At 40.0% G+C, this 23,263-nt stretch overlaps 2 protein-coding genes across 2 annotated transcripts; both read left to right on the top strand.

The window, feature by feature from the left end:
- Positions 1–381: 381 nt before the first annotated feature.
- Positions 382–15,620, top strand: tmem201 (transmembrane protein 201). The gene is made up of 11 exons (XM_076277130.1): positions 382–571; positions 1,044–1,164; positions 1,413–1,607; positions 2,325–2,504; positions 2,712–3,085; positions 3,307–3,510; positions 7,968–8,185; positions 10,733–10,795; positions 11,187–11,471; positions 11,716–11,850; positions 12,209–15,620. Exons 1-11 carry the CDS (start codon positions 462–464, stop codon positions 12,304–12,306), a joined length of 1,983 nt encoding a protein of 660 aa, XP_076133245.1. The 5' UTR covers positions 382–461; the 3' UTR covers positions 12,307–15,620.
- Positions 15,621–16,608: 988 nt separating this feature from the next.
- On the top strand, positions 16,609–18,458 carry foxl2l (forkhead box L2-like). Its single transcript, XM_076275721.1, has one exon. It carries the CDS (start codon positions 17,123–17,125, stop codon positions 17,933–17,935), a length of 813 nt encoding a protein of 270 aa, XP_076131836.1. The 5' UTR covers positions 16,609–17,122; the 3' UTR covers positions 17,936–18,458.
- The last annotated feature ends 4,805 nt before the right edge of the window (positions 18,459–23,263 follow it).

Below are 23,263 nucleotides of genomic sequence, written 5' to 3'. Positions count from 1 at the left end.
TGCGAAAATGATATGTCATAATAAAAGTCGTCAAAAAAAAAAAAGAATATTTCTCACAATTTCATACCAAGGTTTTTGATCACACATCTGTGCTATTCATATCAACTGTGGTTTCATTTAGAATACTGTATTTTTGTAAATGTACTACTATTTGAATTTTGATATCAGGACAGGTGCATGTTACAGTAAAATGATATCCCCCATAATATCAAAGCAATATGTAAGCAAGAAAACTCCATGTTTCAATTTTAATATAAAAGAGTCAGGACCTCTGTGTGATGCTTTCTTCCATAAGAGTACGCAAAAGCACTTTTATTTTGATATTGTAGCCCTTAATGATTTTAGCCCGCGTAACACTAGTTGCGGCTGCTATCACGCCGCTGTAGACATTTTACCGCGTGCGCGCGTGTTGAGTGTATGAAGAAACAGCGCTGCAAATAGGCATTTACGTTGTAAGTGCAATGGACATTTTCAACGAAATGCTGCTCCAGTATCCACAGCTGATGTATGGTGGGGTTGGAGCAACTGCATTTGTTACTGGAGGCGCCCTTATCTACAAAATTGCTACCAGGTAATGATAGAAGGAACCCGAGCCGCGGCTAAATTAGGCCTTGCATGTTTACAACAGTGCTAACACTAGCTAAATAGCTAATCTGAGTTCGTTGTTTGGCACGATAACTTGCTGTAGCTGCACTACAAAAACGCAATTAACGTTAACCAACCATAATTAGTGTTTTTGCAGTTGTGTCAGCCGTGTTTTTCATATACATGCCAATTGAATATAGTTGGATATTGTCGTGACGTCCGATTCTCCACAACTCCATACAGAAGTGTCACTGCTACTGTAGACATGACGTTGTCGCGCAATGCTCACTATTGTGCTTAGACCCATGCTTATTTTCAAACGACATTGGTCTGTTTGAGCAGCATACCTCTTGCTTAACACTTTACGTTTTCAGTATCGTTAACTTTTTTCCTTTGCTTGATCATTATAACGCATTAACAGTTTTTGTACAATTATGCATTTTTTTTTCATGTCATAGGAAGAAGCCGACACATGTAAATGTGAACTGTTGGTTTTGTAACCAGGATACTGTCGTTCCCTATGGAAATCGGAACTGCTGGGATTGTCCAAATTGTGATCAGTACAATGGATTTCAGGAGGTGAAGTCAAAACAAACCCTTGCATGTAACCCTTTTATGCCTCCAAACAATAGCTCCTTTGTATGTCAGATTTTTAGGAAACAAGCTCGAGTCCGATTTTATAACACTACTTTGCTAATATTCCTGCAAGTTCAGACCACGTAACCTCTCTTCGAAGGGTCAGACCCAGTGTATTGCTTGATCTGCTCATTTCCCCAGCAGTTACAAAAGCTTGAAATCTGCTCATTTCTGTCCACCTTGATCCTTAGAATGGTGACTACAACAAGCCCATACCGGCCCAGTACATGGAGCACCTAAACCATGGAGTTTCTGCTGGCCTTACGCCACCTGAAACCCCTAAAACGCTACAGTGGGTGAACTGCCAGATGCTGCTCTGCAAGAAATGCAACAACAATCAGACTCTGAAGATCAAACAGCTGGCTTCTTTCATCCCGAGGGAAGATGTATGTATATGTATAATAGTATTGAGCGATGCTGTAGTAATTCCTAGCTGAGGTCTCCTCTGCACTGTAGCTTGAATTTTAAATCTCTGACAAATGAATACATGCAGTGTTTCCCACAGAATTGAATTCTATTTGTGGTGGTAGGTTTGTAGAATTAACTTGAATGCAACAGTTTTTTAGCAAATTAGCGCAGCGTGGTTGATGTTAACCAGATTTAAGCACAATTTAGTACAACTTGGAAAATCATTGTGTGGTGGTCAATGTTGATATTGTGGTGGGCCGCCACAAATAAGTCAATGTATGGGAAACACTGACATGCACTTGTATGCATCCATGGCCAGAGGTGGGGGGAAATTGTGTTATTAAGTTATGGTAAATTATTTTGGCTGTGGTGCCAAGCCACTCCAGTTTTTGTCTAAAAATGTAATTACCTTTTCATGATTGACTGCTCCCAAAGTAGTTTTTGGACAGCTAAGTGGATGTCATACAGTCCTGATTGAGTCATGATAACTGTTGAGCTATTTTAAGACCAAGCACCAAATTAATGGATAATATAAAAATGCCTGCCAATCACAGTGAAAACAGGCTGCCTGGCAGTATTGGTAGGATTGTGATACTTCACACAACCTAAACACACTTTCCAGGGGGTGAACTGTAATGAAATGTAATATGGTTTGTCCCATATACACTACTTTGCGTGGCCTTGCGTAATTTCAGGAAAACTACGACGAAGAGATTGAGGTGTACAAACACCACCTGGAACAGACGTACAAGCTCTGCCGACCCTGTCAGACGGCCGTGGAGTACTACATCAAGTACCAGAACAGGCAGCTTCGGACACAGCTGTTTAATCACCAGCTGCGGCGCAGTCGTGAGGCCGACAAAGCCTTTGTCAAAGTAAGCCTCACTCAGGCCTGTAGTAGCCTTAACTGTAGTAAGAGATTTCCTTAATAGTGTTAAGACGAGATCTAAGCTATTGTTAAAATCTCTGCCACTTGATAGATGTATGCAAGACACAAAGGGAGACAATTGTGGTATATTTGTCCAAAGGGTCATACAAGACTGGAGAGTCTTAATCTTTAGATTTGTTTTTGTATTCCACAGAATTCTTACTCCCTCCCCACACCTGCCCGTGTGATATTCCTCCGCTTCCTAGCCTTCCTCTTCTGTGTGTTTCTGGTTGCCGTGGCGTTGTGCGACACAGACACCTCCGCTGGACAGAGTGCCCCAGCCACCCTCAGTGGTGGGGTGGCTCCCCCAAAGCATGCCCAAGTCAACGAGAGCGCCTCGGAGCAGAATGCTAGCACTGACGGCTGGCCAGTAGGGCAGATGTGGAGTGAGATGGTGAACCTGTTGCCTGAAGAGGTGCTGGAGAAGGGCAGACTGCTCTGGCAGAACGGCAGTGACCATCAGACAGCTGTGGCCTCCATGGGCATGCTGACCTGCCTTACCAGTGTTCTAATGGCTGGACCTGTCAGGTATGTGTTTGTGTGGGCATGTGTATGTGTGGGCGTGTGTTTGTTTGTGTGGGCTTTTGTTTGTGGTTTTAGTGTTTTAAATGTCACTGGGAATTGTGTTTTTTTTTATTCTCTTTTGGCCTTTAGAGTGACATTTTTAGCTAACCTATCAGTTATAACTCTCAAGCGAGACATATTTGGTGTTTTTGAAGTTGTTTTGTGCTGTGATTTTTGTTTTGTAGACTGCGAAGGATTGATGCCGTTGCCTCGGTCTTGTGGTTTGTGGTCACGTGCCTTTACTGGTCGGAGAGTTACCTGAAGATGGACGTCCCGGGCTGGCTCGACACGGTCAAGTTTGGCACCACTTGTTTGTGCTGCCTGGTTGGCTTTGCTGCTGCTGTGGCAACTCGTAAATCCATTGGTCAAAGGAGAGCCAGAGGTCGAAGGTCAGAATCTGAACAGTGACACTCATAAATTTATTTTCGTTTTTTTGTTCTTAAAGGAAGGCTCAGACTCAGCAGAGTAAAGCATAGAGCTCAATACAAATCAAAATGCTTTCTGTCTCATTTGGTCACTTCCTAGGTAACTACTACTCTCTTCCCTGTCATTCACCTGTGTTCTTGCTACTGATCTGCTACTAATGAATGCATTAATTCATTAATGTGAATGCTAATTTTCCTGTCTCTGTTATCTTTTCTGTATTGATATGCTAGTGGCATATTTAATGATCGCACCAGAGTCACTAATTTCACCAAGTTACACTATTCAGAGTGTAGTTCTACAAGACAGTTCCATGCCTCTGAAACCAGTGCAGTTGCAGATTCTTCTGAAGATTTAGCAGAATTTAAACGGTGTACATGTTTTATGGTGCCACAGAGAGTTGAATGCATTAGGCTTTAGTGAATGCATCAAAAATCACTGTCACAATTAGTACATAATCTCCAAATCACAGTTATTTGAGCTGACTGCAATTATATTGCATAATCATTTGAATATCACATCAGAATTTTCATGTTTTCTTAAGTTTGAAGTTTGACTCATGCATTTCGTTCCACATCCTCTAGCTAAAGTTTGATTGGCTCATGAGTGCAGAATTGGTGTCATACCGTTTTGCGTATTATTAAGCTATTATTACACTTACACTATAATAGTGACACAAAAAATAGGACCATTAAATCATTAATCCCAATTGTGTGACAATAAAATAATTATGTTCATGATGGCCCTACCATTCAGATGGGCTACTATCCATGACATGATTTTTATGCAGCTATAGAAAAATATTTGCCTGGTACGAAATGGCTGTGGGACTTTATAATCAAACCCTATCGACAGCTACCATTTTTACAGGGTGTTTTTGTAAGGAATAGAATTAAGTTGTTTACTCAGTTGTATGCCATGGAAAGAGGTGTGTTTGTGTACATCACTTCCTTCCTGTAAAGACGATTGAGGTAATCTTATCTCTGAGTAAAGGCATAACCAAGGCAGCTGGAGTTAGTAGGGTTAATAGGCTAAGGTCGGACAACTAGCTCTAAATCTAATGGACACAAATCAAGTCAAATATTTTATGTCAACTATGTTAAGCTGCCAAGAACATTAATGAATATGCTTATTAGCTTCAGTTCTCAAGCACTATATTTTTAATGAACCTGCTATTGGTCCTAAAAAGTCTAAAGTAGACGGCGGAACACTATAAACTTGGCCTCAGTCCATACTGCAACACTATATGCTATGGTTAATGTTATTGTTTCTCTAAGCTTAGTATAAGCAAAAATGGGTGAGATTTTTGGAATGGCGTAGATTCGAATGCTATAGTGAATTGAAGGCGCTGTAGAGAGATTGGATAAGATTTTCTTATCCTTTTTTTTTTTTTTTAAAACCTCAGTGTTGATTCTAAGCTATTCACAAAGAGTACTGTAGAGCTTGTCTGCCATGCATTCACAGGAATACAGACATGGGAAGACGTACTCCAAAAACCAGTCTTTTATCAGTTCAGTCTGCTGTATTGTGTTTTCCAACCCATCTGTGAAAAAATCTGGCATAAAGGTGTTTGTGCCCTACGCATTTCCAGCATTTCCTCATACAGTATGCCTGTGTCTGTACTCCATCCAGTCTGAAAGAGCATGATACTAATATCTCAGTATTGCGCATCGGTAACAATCTGTGTCTGTCATGTGTTTTGCACAGAGCCTGTTTTACAGACCCACATAAGCATTTCATCCACGTCAGTGTAAGCTCATTCTCTCTGGGAAGTTCTCATAACACTAATCCATTGACTATTCGTTGACCAAATTTGCATACAAAAAATCTAAATAAGAAGTTCTCTTTTAAAATAACAGTGTTTGAATTGACTACCAGTACGCGGTGGTTTTGACGTGAGGAAAGGATTGATGTGAAGTTTTTTTTTTTTTAAATAGTACTATGTTACTGTATGTTTCAGTTATTTCTTTCCATGTAGCATAGGCAGAGATTGTATTTACCATTCACTGTATTGTTTTTAATGAGCCTGTAGCCAAACACAGTACTGAACATGTGTTCTGACATGATCAGATATTGCTAATAGGACAAATGCACTTTCAGGTGCATGCAACATTGGGAGCTTGTTAGCTTCTAAATTGCCTATATGCTAATCCTGCCAAATAATGGGCCTCACATATAATTATGTAGACCACAAGTGCTCTTGCTTTGTGGTTATGCTCTTTGCTGGAGAATCCAATGGTTTATCTTGCCACGGATGCCATCATACTACCACAACATGAGTACATCTTCTCTGAGTAGTTCATTTAATGGTCATAATACTGTTCAAACCCATGAAACACATCACAGGATTCCCTATAGTTTTCATTCGTCCTTTCCTGTGTGTGTGTGTGTGAGACACAGGAGTGATTTTATTGCTGTGAAGGGGACTGCATTTCTATTTCTGCTGTTTCAACTGTGGCTTCTGGTGGTTTGCCGTTCCATTGTGCCCTGCCACATAGCTGCAGCCCCCTCAGCCATGGTCAAAACAAGCAAAGAAAAGACAGTAAGCGGCGGTTACAGGCTCATGTATAGGGTGGGAATATATACAAAAGCAGTCAAAAATGTGCTCTTGCTCTATGCAGGATGGCCTAATACTCCAGTTTAGCCTGTGGTTTTCCACCTTGCTAACAGCACTCTAGTAGATAAGTTAGTCATGCTAAGAAAGTGGACAGCTTTTAGGCTGCTTTTGTATTTCCTATATTTAGGCCTCATCAAGTATTTTGTGTGATTTGGTGTGTGTGTGTGTGTGTGTGTGTGTGTGTGTGTGTGTGTGCTCAGTAGTTTTTCAGGTGTAATTGATGACAAAGGGAGATAAAAGCTCAGTCCACAGAAAGTGGATTGTATGTTTGTTTACTACCATCAGTTGCCCAATAACCAGGGACAAATGTGTTGTGGAAGCTTTAACGGTTTTTCAAAATAGTAATGGCCACATAATATACCAAAGCAATGGTGACATGGGTCACTACTTGGCCACAATGGCCGTCAAATATATCTGAGGTGACAAGAGTAAGAAATTACTTATTTATTACCTTCACAATATATCCATACATAAAGCTTCATGGACTGAGTTTCACTCTCCTGTTTCGAAAAGATTCATGCCCTTGACTACAAGAATGTTTTGTGGTAGTCAGCCATTTTGTTTCTCTTAAGAATGAATGCATAGAAAGCTATGCATGAATCAACGCACTGTTTGTTAAGAATGTGAGTGTTTCTATACCCATGTTAATGTGAAGTGATGAGTGCAGTACATGTAACTGTCCTTTAGTCCGTATAGAGTCCTTTAGTCATTCAGCCGAAGCATGTATTTGAGCTGCCATCAATATAATGTATTTTGGAGAAAATAACTTTGTTATAGGATTTTCTTAAGCTTACATCAGCTTGTGTATTTGTTTTATTTCTTTGCAAGTGAAATAAAATGTAATGTAAAATTATAACAAGTGTGTTTTTTATTTATCTAGCACTTAAATTTTGTGTGTGTGTGTGTACACACCGCCAGACCATTCATTTGTGCTGATAGATTTTTATTATATATTAAGTTTTAATAGCCTAAGCAGTCGCCAAGGAGGTTCAGTTAGATTCCTGTTCCCATAGTGGCATGGTTTTCATGCTACACTGAATCAGTGTCACCAGTGAGGACATTTGGTGTTTTTGTGTGTCTGCAACAGCTGTGTTGGGGCTTTCATAGGCTCCCTTGGAGGCCAACCATACACCAGTGGCCCCCGAGCAGTTGCTGTTTTCCTTGTTGTAGCGCCCATACAGCAGGGGTGAAGTGTACCAATATCTCTGTTCAGGGAGGGGCACTGCTGCCTGAGGCTTCAATTGCAGCTTTGTGCTGGAAACTATTTGTCTCATGTGTTGTCCGGCACGTGTTCTGTCTGCAAACCAAATGCCCTTTATATCTGTTTATGTCTTTCTATGTACTCAAACCTCTGTCCATCTTTACTTAAGCCTCTCCTTAACTTAACTGTAGTGATTTGATACTGGATTATACTAATTTACAATAGGAAAGATTTAATGTCTGATTTTTCACTGTAAAAAAAAAGACTTGTAAGACACAATTTCAATCTAGTTTAAACTTTTTATTTTGTTTATTTAATACAATTCAATTAAATTGTAATGTTTCTAGCTCCATTAATATTAGACATTATCTCAAAGTGCTTTGCAAAGCGTAAGACCTGAGTCCATTGTTGTCAACTGTTTTACAAGCAATTGCATAAGTTGATATGACCATAAAAAGTGATTGTGATCAAACCATCACATATGGCAGGAAAGTAAGTACGGTGGGTACAGAGCCAGTCAATAAGCACTGTAAGCAACGGTAACTGCTCCACGCTCCACAGTCCAGTGAGATTCAGTGGTGGACCTGTTTCTCCGTGTATTGCAGGTACCTCTCAGGCGGCTCTGTGTGCGGTGGACCATCTGCTTTGCTGACCATGCCCATGTCTGGGTCCTCCACCTTTGTCCCCACTCCACCCCCAAACCTCTCGCATCTCATCACCAGACAGCAGAGCCAGAGGGCTCGCAAGGCCTCCCCCTCGTCTCTGCCGGGGAGGCTAAATCGAGCCCTGTCTCTGGGGACCATTCCCTCGCTCACACGAACAGGTCAGTACTCGCCACTATGGCTGATATTGGCCAAATTAATTCATTTGTGTGTGTGCGAGAGAGCTGTTTATTGCTTTAGATAACTGATAAAATAGTTTGTTTCTGTCAATTGAATTGATGATAATATCAGTGAAGTACATCAGAATGTTTCTAGCTAGTTATTATTATGGTGCTATATTTAAAATCCTTTGTAGTCAAAGTTTGTGTTTCTCTTTAGTTGCAATGTCTGGGCAAATGGGAAATACAAGTAAAACTCATTTGTCGGCGTTTGAGTCCTTACAACTCCAACCTAGCAGACCAGACTAAATGACAGGCTGTAATTGTTCAAGTCGTTTCTGTTGCTGTGTACACGCTGTCTTCCTCCAATCTGTTTTTAATCAAGGGACTGATCAGGAGGGAAATTAAATCTAGTGAACACGCGTATAGATTTCTCAGACTAAAGGCTTAATGCTTGGCATCCTCCAACAAGTTAAGGCAGATTCTGTTTGAGGTGTATTGTTTTTGGTTGCTCCTTCCACTCAGATGGTGAAATTTGCCACATAAACAGAAAGGCCGGTTGGACCGCTATCGCTATCACAGAGCTAGAGCAATAAATGAGCGTCGTTCAGTCATCAGAGAGAGCTTGTGCAGTCCATCGCTGCTACTGCTGGCTGGCTGGCGTCATGCCAACGCTGCTGAGGAGCGGCCTCTATGCTGTCATGGACCTGTGAAATGGTGCATCATGGGACGGATGTGGGTCAGTGGCGTTGTGAACGGAATGGGGAACTTCTGGTGCTGTCTTCACATGAGGGTTCCAGGCCGCACCCATGCAGGGAATGCAGCCGGGTGCCAAGGACAACCATGAAGTCAGGTGGTGAAACAAGGGCTCAGGTGTCTCAGATGTGTGAAGTGTCTGAGTGTGGATTTACCAGGCTCTAACGAGTAGTCTCCAGGTGCAGTTATTTTAACTTAGAATCATGGGTTCCACTTGTATGATCTCGTTCTTCGTTTTTAAGCTTTCAATTTTGCTCATCGTTGTGCACATAACCTGCACAGCTTCACTATGTATGTGCTCGTTCACCAGCCTCTTATTTGCTTGCAAAATGGTTACATATACATATTTTTTCCATTTTAAACAGTCATGCATATTTTTTTTCAGTTAAAATGTACAGTACCTAGGCCAGGGAGTTCATAGAACTTGATTGTAATCTTCCATCACGCATTTTCTGGAATAGTTGAAGATCAAACACTTTTTTTTTCCCTGTCTGTACAATCTCAGAAGCATCAAATATGATTCATCCTCCTGCTCTGGCGGGCGTCTCAGGAGAAGGCACGAAACGTTTGAACTGTGTGGATATGTGAACGTCTGAGGCTGGGATTAGGAGGGATGTGGGAGTGGTGACTAAATAACAGTGGTGTCGGCGGCTCAGTGGAGGATGTTGTGTTTTTAATATCCTTGTAGTGCTATCAGAGCATGCACAGCTGCAGTCTCCTGTAATCAGTTAACAGCTGGACAGGTGCGTTGGCTGGTCACAGTCAGCCTTTTATCGCACCCTATAGGCACCCAGAGTCTGCTGAGCCACAAGCCATTTATCTGAATCACGATTACTGACATAATACTGAAAAATATACTGCACTGCATGTACTGCGCTTACACTGTGGTCTTAATTTTGTCATGACCATTAGATGCTTAATTGTCCTGTAAGAAAACTCCTGTAGGAAATGTGTCTTCTGCATTTTACCCATCCGAGGGTAGTGTACATTCATACATATTGTGGTTACAGTACATGGTTTAGTTTGCCTTTGGTGATGACTGTGTTTGAGGCTCATATTTTTCTTAACTGCTGCCTCACTAAAAAGAAGGACCTTGTTGAGATGCCACATTCTTAAAGGTAGCCAACAGGCAGTTACTCCTCACTGTGTGCATGCAGCAGTAGTCGCAGCTGCTCATCACTCAGCTCTGGCTCTTATGGAGGACACAAGTGTTATTATTTTGTGATGCTGCCGTGAAAGAGAAGCTCCACTCGTTAACAACCCCCTCACCTATTTCCATCATTTCGATCGTCTGTCCCCACCTATTCTGGGGCCAAAAAGGGCTGGTTGTTTTTCAACACGGTAACTGCTTTCTAAGTGGATTGCAGCTGTGTTGGCACCTTTAGACAGGTGGGGAGGGAAGGTATTCATGGAATGGCTGATTGAGAAATGGAGACTTGGTTTCCCCTGAAAGGGAGTAGAGGGAAAGCTCTGCCTTTGAATGCACAGGTGTGGTTTGCTGTATTGTCGCAGGGTGATGTTGCCAATGACCCATTAGGATCTCCACTGTTCAGGTTATGTTGTGCTTCTCCATCTTACCTAACTTTGACTACTCCATGTCCAAGGAATTGTTTTCATTTGTGTGTATATATATATATATATATATATATATATATATATATATATATATATATATATATATATATATATAATATGTGTGTAATATATGTATTTATGTAAGATCTGTATTTTGGAAACAATTTCAGTTGGGTTAACTCTGTACTGTTGTCTGTGCTGTTGTCTGTTTTTTTAAAGACTCGGGTTACCTGTTCAGCGGAAGTAGGCCACCCTCACAGTGCAAAGACTCTCCACCCTCAGGTACTTTCCAGTAGCAGCACTACTTGGACCCTCTCCATTATTTGTGCACGAAATGTCAGAATGTGCAACTTTGCCTTTCTTTCTTTCTTTCTGTCTTTATTACCTAATTAAGCAGCTCGATGTTCCAGCCATTCACTGGCAAATAAATATTCCTCCTACATATAGTAATTTCCTGTGTATTAGCTGCATTGTGTATAAACCGCAGGACAGCATTTTATGGAAGTTAAAAAATATACATATATATTAATACCATATTAACTGCCCCCATGTATTAACCTCATAGCTGAAGAAATTTAGCAAAATCAATGTATAAACCTCGGCTTATAGTTGGGGAAATTACGGTAATTGTGTCTCTCTTAATGCCTCTCTTCTTTTGGCCATGTGGGTCCAGACTACTTTTCACTGAAGTCTGGGAGTCGTCCCTCCTCTCCTGGCCCCTCTCCCACACCCTCAGTTGCAGGCTCGGTCACGTCCACCTCCAGCTCGGCCTGGCAGCGTCGTCCCCTCATCAGCCCAGCGCGGCTCAACATCGGCGGACGGAAGTTGCAGCTCTTCTCCCAGCCTCAGGAGCCAGTGAGCTTGTTCACCCCTCCCTGTACGCCAGAGCCCACCCACTTCTCTTCCAACAACAGCCCATATCTACCAGATGGGATGCCCTTCTCTACTTCAAATCACGGTATGTGTGATGCTTCATATTGTTTTGTTTTTTTTTACTTTAAAAAAGGGTGATTTGATGTGTAAATCGTAATTTAACAGACAAAACGGGCAAAAGATATGCATAATTCATATTTAACTTAAGCTTCATCTAATTCTGAAATTATTATTAAATCTGACTGTGTGCCTAGGTTTTGCATTGTTAAGAGCATGATTCTTGGTGTGATTTGGCTTCTTCAACTGATTCTGACGTGTTGAAACTGTAGACTTGAGCTCTGTGCTGGAGAACAGCAGTGTGTCCGATCTGGATGAGAAGAGGGAAGATGGGTCTTCTGGCTCCTCAAAGTGTCACGTGGACACCACAACTGGCAACGGAACCGAGAGCAAGTCTGAGTGGAAGGGTAAGTACGGAATCAAGATTCAATACTTTGCCATACAACTTGGTAGTAGTTTTTAGGGATTTGCTTCAGTGCGTTCATGACAAAACATCAACAAGAAACATCTGCATGACTCATACATACAAGACAACAACACTACTGTACATACTACTGTACATCTACAACATACTGTACATACCATACATCTGCAAACATCTACAGTATGTGACTCATCCCAATACCAGGGCCCAAACTGGTAAGGGCACCCATGTATTCAAAGGGTATTGACAAAACATTTTAAGATTTGTCAAGGCAAGAGATTCTGCCCTTGCACTGTAACTGAACAGAACTGATTTCTGATCCTCTTTTGGTCTCACCACAGGTCTGTTCAGCTGGTCCCTCTGGCCTGGTGTGCTGTGTGCAAGTCTAACAGCCAACCTGTTCCTCTCCTCCCTCTACCTGTATCACACCTGGAGATGAGCACTGCTTCCCCAGCCGTAACTAGACTCTTTGGAGGTCGAGGGAAGTATGCTTTGCTCTCCTGAATGTAGACTCCTTTTGTTTTGGACTTGGTCTCCAGTCATGACGTGATCCCAGGATTAGTATCACGCAAATGTACAATCTTAACTGGTGCCGGGGGGGCGCTGTTTTATCACAGCTACTCTAGTTGGGCTTAGCGAATAGTGTGGGTATAATACTCACAGCCACTGGACATTTACAGGTGGTGGACAAAATATGGGAAAGGCCTACCAAAAGAGCATATCTAGTAAACTAATATCAAAAAAGCCCACTCGTAACCTTCAAAACATTTTTAGTGTTTATAGAAATGTCATACAGTATGATTCACTGGTGTAGATGCTTTGTAATCATGGTTTAGGTAGTTCAAAACTACTCCTTTTCTTTTCAGAAGTTCCAGTGTTTTGTCCACGTCCTGTATAGTGAAGCCTTTGAATTTCATTGAGCTTCATCTCTTGTCGCTGGATTGTTTGTCAATCAGGTCTTACACCATGTGTGAATCTAATTAACACATCCCATTTCAAATTAACCTTAATCAAGCCTCTTATCCAGGCACTGAAGAAAAAAAGAAATCATTAGTTATGTTGTACTTGTCTCCTGAAGCGTCTACAGTATGTTACCACAGGATCTTAACTGTGGGTAGGCTGCTTGTTTTTTTTTTGGCCAAGGCAAGGATCTGTATGTTTTCTGTGTGAACCCTCAGCTCCCACAACATAGCAGCATTTGTGTTACTGGTGCATGTCCACACAATACTGCATCCTGCAATTCACATTGAATGTCCTTTATTTCCAGTACTCAGACTATTTCTTAGAGAACTTGTGCGTACTCAGTTTATTTTATTTTATTTTAGATCACAATTACATGTAGACTCTCACTGTGAAGCACAGCTTCGTCTCTTGGTGTTATGTATATGGAATATTGATGTCTTACATTTCCGTGTTTACCAGGTTCAATTGTAAGAAAGATGTTAGTTTATGTGTGAATAGAAACATACAGGTGTTTTAAAAATTGTTTCAGTGAAACAAGTTATGGCAGGGTGGCATTTTTTTATTTCTAGAAACTACAATGGTCTGTGCAAACTGGCTAGTACAATGTATTGTATATTGGTGCAATTTTCTTTTTCTAAATGTAAACTATATTCTATTTGGCCTCATGTGGACTAGTGGCAACTGCTTTTCGTCTTTGGGATTGCAATATAAAAACACTGGATTTTCCTTAATCCTGATGCTACAAATAATTCCGAGCACATCAAAAATAAAGTGTAAGGATTAGACGTCTTAAAAAAATATTTCAGTCTGTGTAATTATTTTAGGAAAATGAGAAGAGACGTTTTTGATTGTATTATGGCTTTGCTGGGCCAGGTATGACTTGAGCACTATGTGGCACAGTTCACCAGCTAGAGATAACTCTATAAAGTTGTGGACTAGAACTATTTTTAAAACTATCACTACACTTACTGGCTTTTCCTCTGAGACCGGCGCTGACATGTGCATTTCCCTGCACTTTTTGCCAATGACTGGATTTTTTTTTTTTTGCCCTTTGGAGGTGTTTGATTTAGAAATGTCAGATCCCATTAGAGCTTTAAAGACACCCCTCCTACATTAAGGCTACATTTCCCATGTGTAGCTATCTATGTATTAATATACATCTGGGTACATAAAACCTCACAAGGCTGTGTAACTTCACCCTCAACACTAAATTAATGATATCCAAAGATCATTAACATTTTACCTTAAAGCGGTTTTATACATGATTGTCTGACATGGGTTCAAAAAGAAAAAAAGTCCAGTTTTCTAGTTTACATTGTCATACAACTTAGTCATTTAACAGCACAAACAGATGCTGATGGCTATTCACGGTTGTCTTGAAAGTGCTCTGATCAAGAAATGTATTGCCTCATTCTTAACATTTTGACAATAAGAATGGTCATCGTTAGCCTGGCTAACGTCAGACCTCATCTCTTTGAGATGGGGTCTGGGAACTAGACATTCATTTTCTCGTATTTGAAACGTGGTTTACGAATGCCCAGAGCCGTTTATTGGGCGCTACGAATGTCTATCAAATGCGTCTGTACGTAGCTCATAACGGCTTCGGTGTGTCGTCATCGTCTTGCTGCCCTCCCTCCGTTCTGTGATTGGTCCCCTAACTGAGGCGAATATTTGCTCCATGGAATCCAGGCTACCTAGCAGCGTGAATAAAATCGCGCGTAAGGCAGCATGGAAAAACCCAGGCTAGGTCATCATTCACATGAAGAACAAAGGGCCGTAGACATGCCTGCAGTGGTCACAAACTCACTTTTGTCACAATTTGAAAATTGTGCTTACAATTCTAGGAATTCTTAGACCTGTTATGTTAGTGTGCTGTGTTGGCTATGCTTTTCGGCCATGTCGGCCTTGTAATAGTTTTGTCGAAGTGCTGGCATATACCAATTTCAGCATTACAAGTATCACATGCTTGGGGGTCCATAGATGTTAAAGGAGTAGACTGGTGTTCTCCTTTAAAAAAATCTGTTGCGCTCTCCCTCTGATCATATGTTTTGTTTGTTTTCAGTAATGCCACTCTGTTTAGTACAGAGTGGTTGTATGTGGTATACTTGAAAAGACTGATATACAATTAGTTTTATCACTATAATATTAACAGTTTGCTGTCTTTTTAATGTGCCAGGGTTGACCATAAACCTCCTGTCAGGTTTGCCTGAACTTGATTCACGGGACTAAGATTTTGTGTGTGTGTGTGTGTGTATGTATGTATATATATGTATGTGTGTGTGTGTGTGTGTGTGTGTGTGTGTGTGTGTGTGTGTGTGTGTGTGTGTAATATGGGTAAAACCGAAAATCTGGACAAGGTAACTTACTTGCAAATATATTTTTGTATGCTGTGAAATGTAGAGAAATCTGATCATTGAATCAATCGATGCAGTGATTATGTGGAAAAAAATTGAGTGTCCATGCACAGAATTTTACATTGTTTAAGTTTAACATTTAGCAAGTAGTACATTTTGACCACTTTAATTTGCCAAGCGTTTCATCCAGATTGATGTGTTGATTCAAGTGGATTGTGTCAGGTTGTGTGTTCTATTTTTTGAATAAGACCGGAGTTGTGCATGTATTGTAATATATGAAGATTGGGGGGGGGGGGGGTTGTGTTGACCGCTACTGTAATGTATATTTGATGCCACAGTGTATATATTAATAATTGCTCATCGATAATTGCTCACAAAGATGTCTGAACAATGCATTGTAGTAATAAAAGCTAACTTTGAATCCTTGGACATATTATTCTCAGTGTACGTTTAATATCCTTTGCTTCAACCTTACTACATTGTGTTATTTACCGAGAAGGGGCAATGGCTTGCTTATTTGAGTGTTTCTTCAGTATTTAGTAAGCTGAACCACTCTGAGTTCACTTGTTTGGTAGTAAACCCGTTAAGTGGCACTCCATGGTTGAAGGGTATTGTGCACAGTAATGAATGACACACACACACACTTACTTTTTTTTTCTCTCTTTCTATGTAAATGACTACAGCCGAATGCTTCAACTTGCAATTTGTCCAATGCAGCAAAGCTTATATCAAACACACAACAATGTGCCTGTACAGTTCTAAACAAAGTTGTGATAGTTCTCTGCCTAATAAGGCTGCAGTTGAAAGATGAACCATCTCCATATTTGTGGACTTGTGCGAACATTGTTGGGTAGGCTACCTGCCTTTCCAAATCATCACAGTTCTCAAATCGTTTTTAGTTTAGCACCCAACCCCTTTTAATGAATCAAACCTAATTCTACACCACTGAAAGTTGAGTTGCCCATTGTATCATATTGGAGAGCTAAAATGTTGAGTTAATATCTGTTTAATTACGCAAGGATAGTAACTTTGGGTAGGTAGGTATTTTCAAATACCCAGTATTTGGTCAGTATTTTGCGATAAGCCCAACTTCAAATGATGATTTATTTGGGCGATATTTCTTACCTAATAATCTCAAAAGTCATTAACATTTTCTGTAGGCCTAATAGTTGGCCCTAAAGAAAAGGCTATTATAGCTGCGGATAGTGTGAAAGCATATTCCCTGCGTAATAACGTTCGCACAACAGCAGCCTCTGCTATTAGCTGACAGCTCATACACGGAGTGGAGACGTTCTGTCTGCGGACAAACTTGATTATTATCTTTCATGCCTTATTGTGCTGACGGGGCATGGGCGGTATCTTCGATGATGTAGGCCTAGACAAGCATATTTGGCCGATCACTAACCTGCGCGTTAGCAGTTGAATTGATCTTAGAAAATAGAGCTGAATGTATTTTAAGAAAAAAAACTATTGCATGGTAGACCTACATTAATGTTAATCGAAGAAATACAATTATTCCGTATTAGCGCTTGTAATAAAGAGGATATTGATATTCATGACAATTCGATTTTTTTACTTTATCATTCAGGATTCCTAAATGTCTCGCTTCGCATCGGAGTTCAAAGGATGCCGCCTGTGCTCAACGCGCCAACTTCAATCGTTTTGTTACAGAAACACACTGGCAATAGACTAAATATACACATGTTGATCAAGGCTATCAAAATCAACTGTGAACTTTTGACCCAGTTCATATGATACAATTATATCGTGAGAACCCGCGCACTTCAAGACATTATGGGCGGGGTTAGCGGTAGGCTAAATGCAAGGATGATGCACACCTGATCAGGAACCAGTTCGGAGTTTACCGACAGAAGTTCTACTTACACTACTCTGCCGTCGGTAAGCTTTAATAAGTGCATTTAGCTTTGAGATACAAGCATGGATAACTTTGTCGTCGTTAAGAACAGTGATGATCGGGAAATAGAGGACCGGGAAAGTCCACACACCGCAATAAATGAATGTTCTGGGGAAACGGAGGGAGTTGAGGAGCGCATCGAGTCGGATAGTGGGGATCCTTCGCAGAAACCACCCTACTCTTATGTGGCTTTAATCGCAATGGCTATCGAAGAGAGCCATGAGAAAAGGTTAACATTGAGTGGGATTTACCAATTCATCATCTCCAAATTTCCCTATTATCAGGCAAGTCAAAAGGGATGGAAGAACAGCATTCGTCACAACCTCAGCCTTAATGAATGTTTTGTGAAGGTTCCAAACTTGAATGGAGGGGAGCGGAGAGGCAATTACTGGATGATGGACCCTGCCTTTGGAGACATGTTCGATAAAGGCAACTACAGACGACGGAGACGGCTGAAACGTTCGTACAGACCCCCTATTTCACCCTACCTGCCGGGAACAGCGATGCTAAATTTACCTGAGCCGCATTACTTTCACCAGGAATCGGTGTACTGGCAAACACCATACCTCACCAACGCATGGAGTGCACCCCAGGGTAGTCCATCCTCACCGGGATCACTTTACCAACAGGCGACGACCACCAGCGGTAACCCGTCCTCGGTGTCCCCTAAGACCTATCCTGACTCTCACGTGATGTATTACCATATCCCCCCGTCCTGTAGCCGGTGCCACCGGCCCCCTGATGTCCTGATGCCCCACAACGGTCCCCCTGGCAGTCTCCACCAACTTTCTTATGCCAGGTATCCCGAGACAGAGCCATACCATTCGTATGAGTGACTGTGTTGCAACCGAGATTTTGCCAGGTCTGTTAAGATGCCTAATTAAAAACGAAATCATTATGTGATTAAGCATATGGCGCTGTAAGATTTATCTCCAAGCCTACCTCAAGTTCTTTACGCGAACCCAAAACGAGTTCATTAATGGTTCATTGCCGTTTGTTACATGTTTTGTATTAATCTCAGATGGATTTTGAAATTGAATTCTTGTTTTACAACTATACAACGTGCATGTGTTTGTAGCGTAACTATGATGTTGCTGCTATATCCTATTAGATTATTACACTGCAGCAACAATCATGTTGTGCGATCATATCCTTGGTCAAGAAACTTTCTTTATTCGAGGCTATACATGACATATCTCTTTATAGCCTTACTGGTCGTCATGCACTTTCTCGGTTGACATTTAATGATGGAAAACTAGTGCCAAATTGATATGTTTTAATAGCTTTTGCTGGAAGTTTTACACCGTTTGTTATACTGTTATAAAATTATTTTCTAATAAAAAGTACTTTTTCAGTTTGGGTCTGTGTGATGTAATCCTGCTTTGAAGTCGAAACGTTGAAAGGCTCATAATGATTCAAGTGAGTTGTCTGAAGTAACTTTGAGTATTGTGTTTGAATTGGAGGCTTATTTGAATTTCATATAGCCCATTGCATTTTGGTAGGTTCAAATGTTTGAAATTAGGCCCATAATATTTACTGAGACAATATTTTCTATTAATATGTTAAGGATTTACACTCTTACTTGTTACAACCATAGACTGTATAAAATAGGTTACAATATTTACTTTGTCAAAGTCCTGTGTGCATGTGCAACAAACCCATCCCATCCTGTAATTGGAGTTGTTAGTCACATGATTGCCATCTAGTGGACAACTTTGAAGAACATTTAAACTATTGATTTAGGCAATTTGGCAGGCCTTCTTTTATGAACTGAGCATTGGAAATCAACTAAACAAAATGAAAGATCAAGTGTATTGCCACTTAATTAGGAAATTATCATGTGTAGTTATAAATGAAGGATCTGCATATAACAAATGCTGATGAAGGGAAAATATGCCACTTATTAACCTATATTATGGAAGAGTTTGAATAGCTGAATGATTGTTTTTTAATAATATGCACCTCAGTTTGGAGAATGTCAATAGAGGACATCCTTTCACTGTAGCCGGTTAAGCAATTCCAATGGTCAAATTCACTTTTGTCATTTCTAACAATGTCATAAGTGTGTTATGGCATTTATCATATTCTATCAATACTCATCATGGTGGTCAGTGTCTATGACACAAATGTTCTGTGATCACCACTGGTCATTGTAATTTCTGCTCAGAATGTTAGATGCTGTGACAGCTTGTCATACATGCTGATAGGTGTCTTAGCTGTCATTGCTTTAGACATGACAGATACAGGAACTGGTTTAAGGCACTGAGTTTATGGTAATAGCAACTTATGACAGGATAGGAAATGTAGAATGGCATGGTTATGTCAGCCTTAGCTAGACTTAAAGCTTACTGTTATTACTATTTGGCTTAATGTAGACCTACCGACTTTAAAACTGTTTCATGTTATATTATTTTATCTATTGTAATGTTAATTTTCTGTAAGTCACTTTGGACAAAAGGGTCTGCTAAATATAATAACCATACCAGGTTACCATTTCAGAGGGTTTCCATTAGGAAATAAATCAGTCAGCAATCAGTGTATTTTATTAATCCATTACATTTTTCATATATAATGAAAACCATCATGTTTTTGTAGAGAACTGAACTTTTTTTTTATCTTGCTATTTCAGATTGCTATATATATGTAGTACAAAAGATAAATAATCCTGGAAATTGTTCACAATCAGATATGAGGTATTGGTACACCAAGCATTCAGCTGCTATGTTAATAGATTGCAGTGTATTTATTATTTTATGACCTAATGGAACCTTTTATTCTTTTGTTTCATAGAAATTCCTTAAGCAACCTGCGAAATGTGCAGTGAGTTTTGTGAAATTATCCATGAGTGATGAACATATCTGTTATTACAACATATACCGTTTTTTATGTGATTTGTTTTCTGATCATTTTGGTATAAATCTCACAAACATGATGATTCTGATTCAAGCAGTTATAAACAAAAATACACTGTTCAAGCTTACTTCAAACAAACAAAAAATATTATTTTACATTTTTCAATAATTTATGGACCTATTAATATCTATTGGTAGCATAATTTAGGAAATATAGATTCCATGGTCCCCTTTCTGACTTTGTATCAAGTTTGGCAATCCTGCCCTCTCCTGGATGTATGTATTCATGCCACCAGGTGGTAATCATACGTATGCCATTACAGTATAGTCAAACATAATTAAACATACATGTGGTTGTTGTATTTAAATGAATGTTACCACTGGGTTTCTATAATGATAACATTGGCTATCGATGGAGACACCGTTTCCATTTTGTTCCTTTGCTAAATGTAAATTAATTGTACAATATTTAGTTCATTTTAATCACTTTAATTATTCTGGGCTATTTATTGACTTTAAATGTCTAACAAGTTACCATCTTCTATTACTCTTCCTACTGCTTTGCAAGATAAAAAAAAAAGCCAGGCTGTTTACAGTCAGCATGGTGCTGAAAATTCAGTATAACAGTTTTTTGGTGTTGGTCCTCTGTGTGCTAGCTTCCCCATAGCCTCTGCCTGTCTTGTGCAGTGCATTGCTCGGTAGTAAACTGCTGAAATGGTGGGTGGATGCAGGTGAAGGGGGCTGTCGCTTTATTTGGCTCACAGTTTCTGTTCTGCACAAAGACTTCCTGTTTTCACCAGCTGCTCTGTATGTTGCACCCAAGGCATGGTTTTGTTTTTGCCGCTGGGTTAAGAGTAAGGCTAGGTGGACAATGTATTCAGAAATGGCTTTAATTTTTTGTGACATCTAGTGTATGTATGTGTCTTGAGATGGTATGCAATCGCTTGTATGTTTTGTATGCCATAATATTTAATTACTCCATCTTCAGTGTTCAGCATTTCCTCCAGAAAAGATCCTGTCAGCCCTTTTGTACTCAAATATACCTATATACATGGAGCTATGCACTGCATATTTTAGAACTAGTCAATAACCCATTTTCTTTTCCTAATTATAAAACATATCTGCTAAAAAGGAACAGAAACTCCGGAAAGGGAAACTGTATTTCAGACAAACTTTGTTTGAGTACTACTATGAATACCCGTACTGCAATTAATTAACTGGATTATAGTGTTTTTCAACCACCCTTATTACCTCGACTGTGCCAAGTTGATGACAGTAGTAATATAATCTTGATGGCATAGATAGAAATATCTGAAAACTTGACCATTATGTCATTAAAGGTTTTTTTAAGATATTCCGTCTACAATATTGCTGAGATTTTCATGTGTTTTTTTTTTACAGCCCAGTGTCTTTAAGAATAGTGCCCAACATCTACTCTGTGGAGCAAATGTCAACACTGTTAACCAACATCTGCTGGGTCTTTCTGCTCTACAGGGCAGGAACTGGTTGTGTTAGTGGTTAGACCGGACTGATTACTGGAACCCCACACAGTTGTAGGAATAAACTTACTGGAGCCGTTCAGTTAATTTTAGAGGAACTATCAACATTATTGCTGACTATATTGTCTGTTAATAAATCCCATTTTCTATTTGACAGTCTTTCTGTAGCTGTCTAAAACCACAGAAGCAGTACAACGATATTCCAAGGTTGCCTGAAGATGAACGCCCTGCATGTATGCTGGTTGATGGTTATGCGCAGATGTGTAGTGTTAAAATAAGAGGTGGGTAAACTGTGAATTCTGTAATCACGGTAAGGTGGACAGCGCCATGTGGTATTGGATTTTTTAAAAAGGCATACAGAACATGTCTGATGAAGGTGGAGGTTATTGTCTAATGTTTATATAACAATACCATTGGTATTAAATAATTGTGTAAATATTGTGAATGTGGATAATACTGTGTGATCTTTTAATGTTTAAAGTTGCAATTGGTGAATAAACTCTTTTGAGAGGTGGATCAACTCTAATAAGAGGTGGATAAACTCTATTTCTGACATTTCAGAGGTGGATAAACTGTTTATTTGCTTTTGACCTCCACTACATCCCTGGTTATGTAGCATACTGTACATCAATGAAATGTAGCCTATATTTATGAAGAAAACTAAGGCACCTTGTAGTCAAAGAAGTAATAGCCTTTAAAAGATAAATCCCCTCACAATAAAATATGTTAGGATCTACGTGCAAAACATAGAGATACAAATTATTTATCACTATTTAACATCCAGTGGGCAAAGCTGTTTGTCAATAAGCTACCTCATTTGAAACTGCTATCGCAGCCTTGGTCTTCTATTTGCATATATGCGCAGCATTGGCTTGAGGTAGTGGGCGAGGATGCTCTGGTGCCGTCCTCATGTTACATAGGCTATGAATGTTGCAGAGCTTATGATTTAACCATACGATTTAACATGGCATGGGGCTGATACCATGCCCCCGTACATGGGAACGGGCAAATATGATCCTCAATTTTTTAATGCGTAAAGGCTCTCAGACGTTGACTTATGAACTATGATTACAAAGATCTGCACTCTTGCCCGAGTCACGCATTAAGGGATCGTACGCCATGTGTTGTCGTAATGTGAAACGTTTAAAATAGCCAGGTGAATGCTGAATGTACTAGAACGCGTACTAGAACCAGGTATTATTAAGAATATTTAAGTGTTTTAAATATCTTCCTGTTAAGCATGCAACAACTACAGATTGAATGTAAACATGTGTGAACGTGAGTCATGCAGGATTCTCCATGCAGATGCCCTTAGAATGATGTTGTAGCCTACCAGTTCACATCATTAAAGGCCCCTGCTAACACCTGCCTTTGTATTTAGAAAGTACGGTTCTGAAGGCTTATGTTAACTGGTGTCCAATTTTCTGTTCGGTTTGCCATATCTGTTTAAGGATTATAGCTGGCCTACTTGATCTGCCAATGCACTAGCCATGAGCCAATGTTGAATTTAGGTGTGCTTATGTAAGGCTCCTTCAAATTTCATTTGGCCTATGGATATTTGGTATAGTTTACTAGATGAAAGTTCTGTTTCAGAGAAACTGGAAGACCAGAATGTCCATTTCCATATTTGAGCAACCGACTAAAGGACACCAGTGGAAGACACAGGCTACTTTTGTTCAAGCATTTGTAAAGGCCCGATTAAGCAGAAATAACTTAAGATGTGCAGTCTACAGAACTGAGCAAAAGCGGAGTGGCAAGGAACAGGCCATCTACCACATGCAGACTTTAGAGATGATCCCTCCCCCCAGTTCAA

The sequence above is a fragment of the Alosa pseudoharengus genome, unplaced genomic scaffold (genome assembly GCF_046254945.1).
Source record: "Alosa pseudoharengus isolate Yale_2024_CS ecotype anadromous, Long Island Sound unplaced genomic scaffold, YU_APseudo_1.1 YU_APseudo_1.1_scf_9, whole genome shotgun sequence".
Lineage (NCBI taxonomy): Eukaryota > Metazoa > Chordata > Actinopteri > Clupeiformes > Clupeidae > Alosa > Alosa pseudoharengus.
The sequence above is the reverse complement of the archived record's forward strand: the minus strand, read 5'-3'. Positions and strand labels throughout refer to the sequence as shown.

Excerpts from the sequence above, each read along its gene's own strand:
- tmem201 (XM_076277130.1), top strand. The coding sequence starts at position 462 with ATGGACATTTTCAACGAAATGCTGCTCCAGTATCCACAGCTGATGTAT. Across the intron at positions 572-1,043 it reads ATCTACAAAATTGCTACCAG|GAAGAAGCCGACACATGTAA; the intron begins GTAATGATAGAA and ends TTCATGTCATAG. Across the intron at positions 10,796-11,186 it reads CAAAGACTCTCCACCCTCAG|ACTACTTTTCACTGAAGTCT; the intron begins GTACTTTCCAGT and ends ATGTGGGTCCAG.
- foxl2l (XM_076275721.1), top strand. The coding sequence starts at position 17,123 with ATGGATAACTTTGTCGTCGTTAAGAACAGTGATGATCGGGAAATAGAG.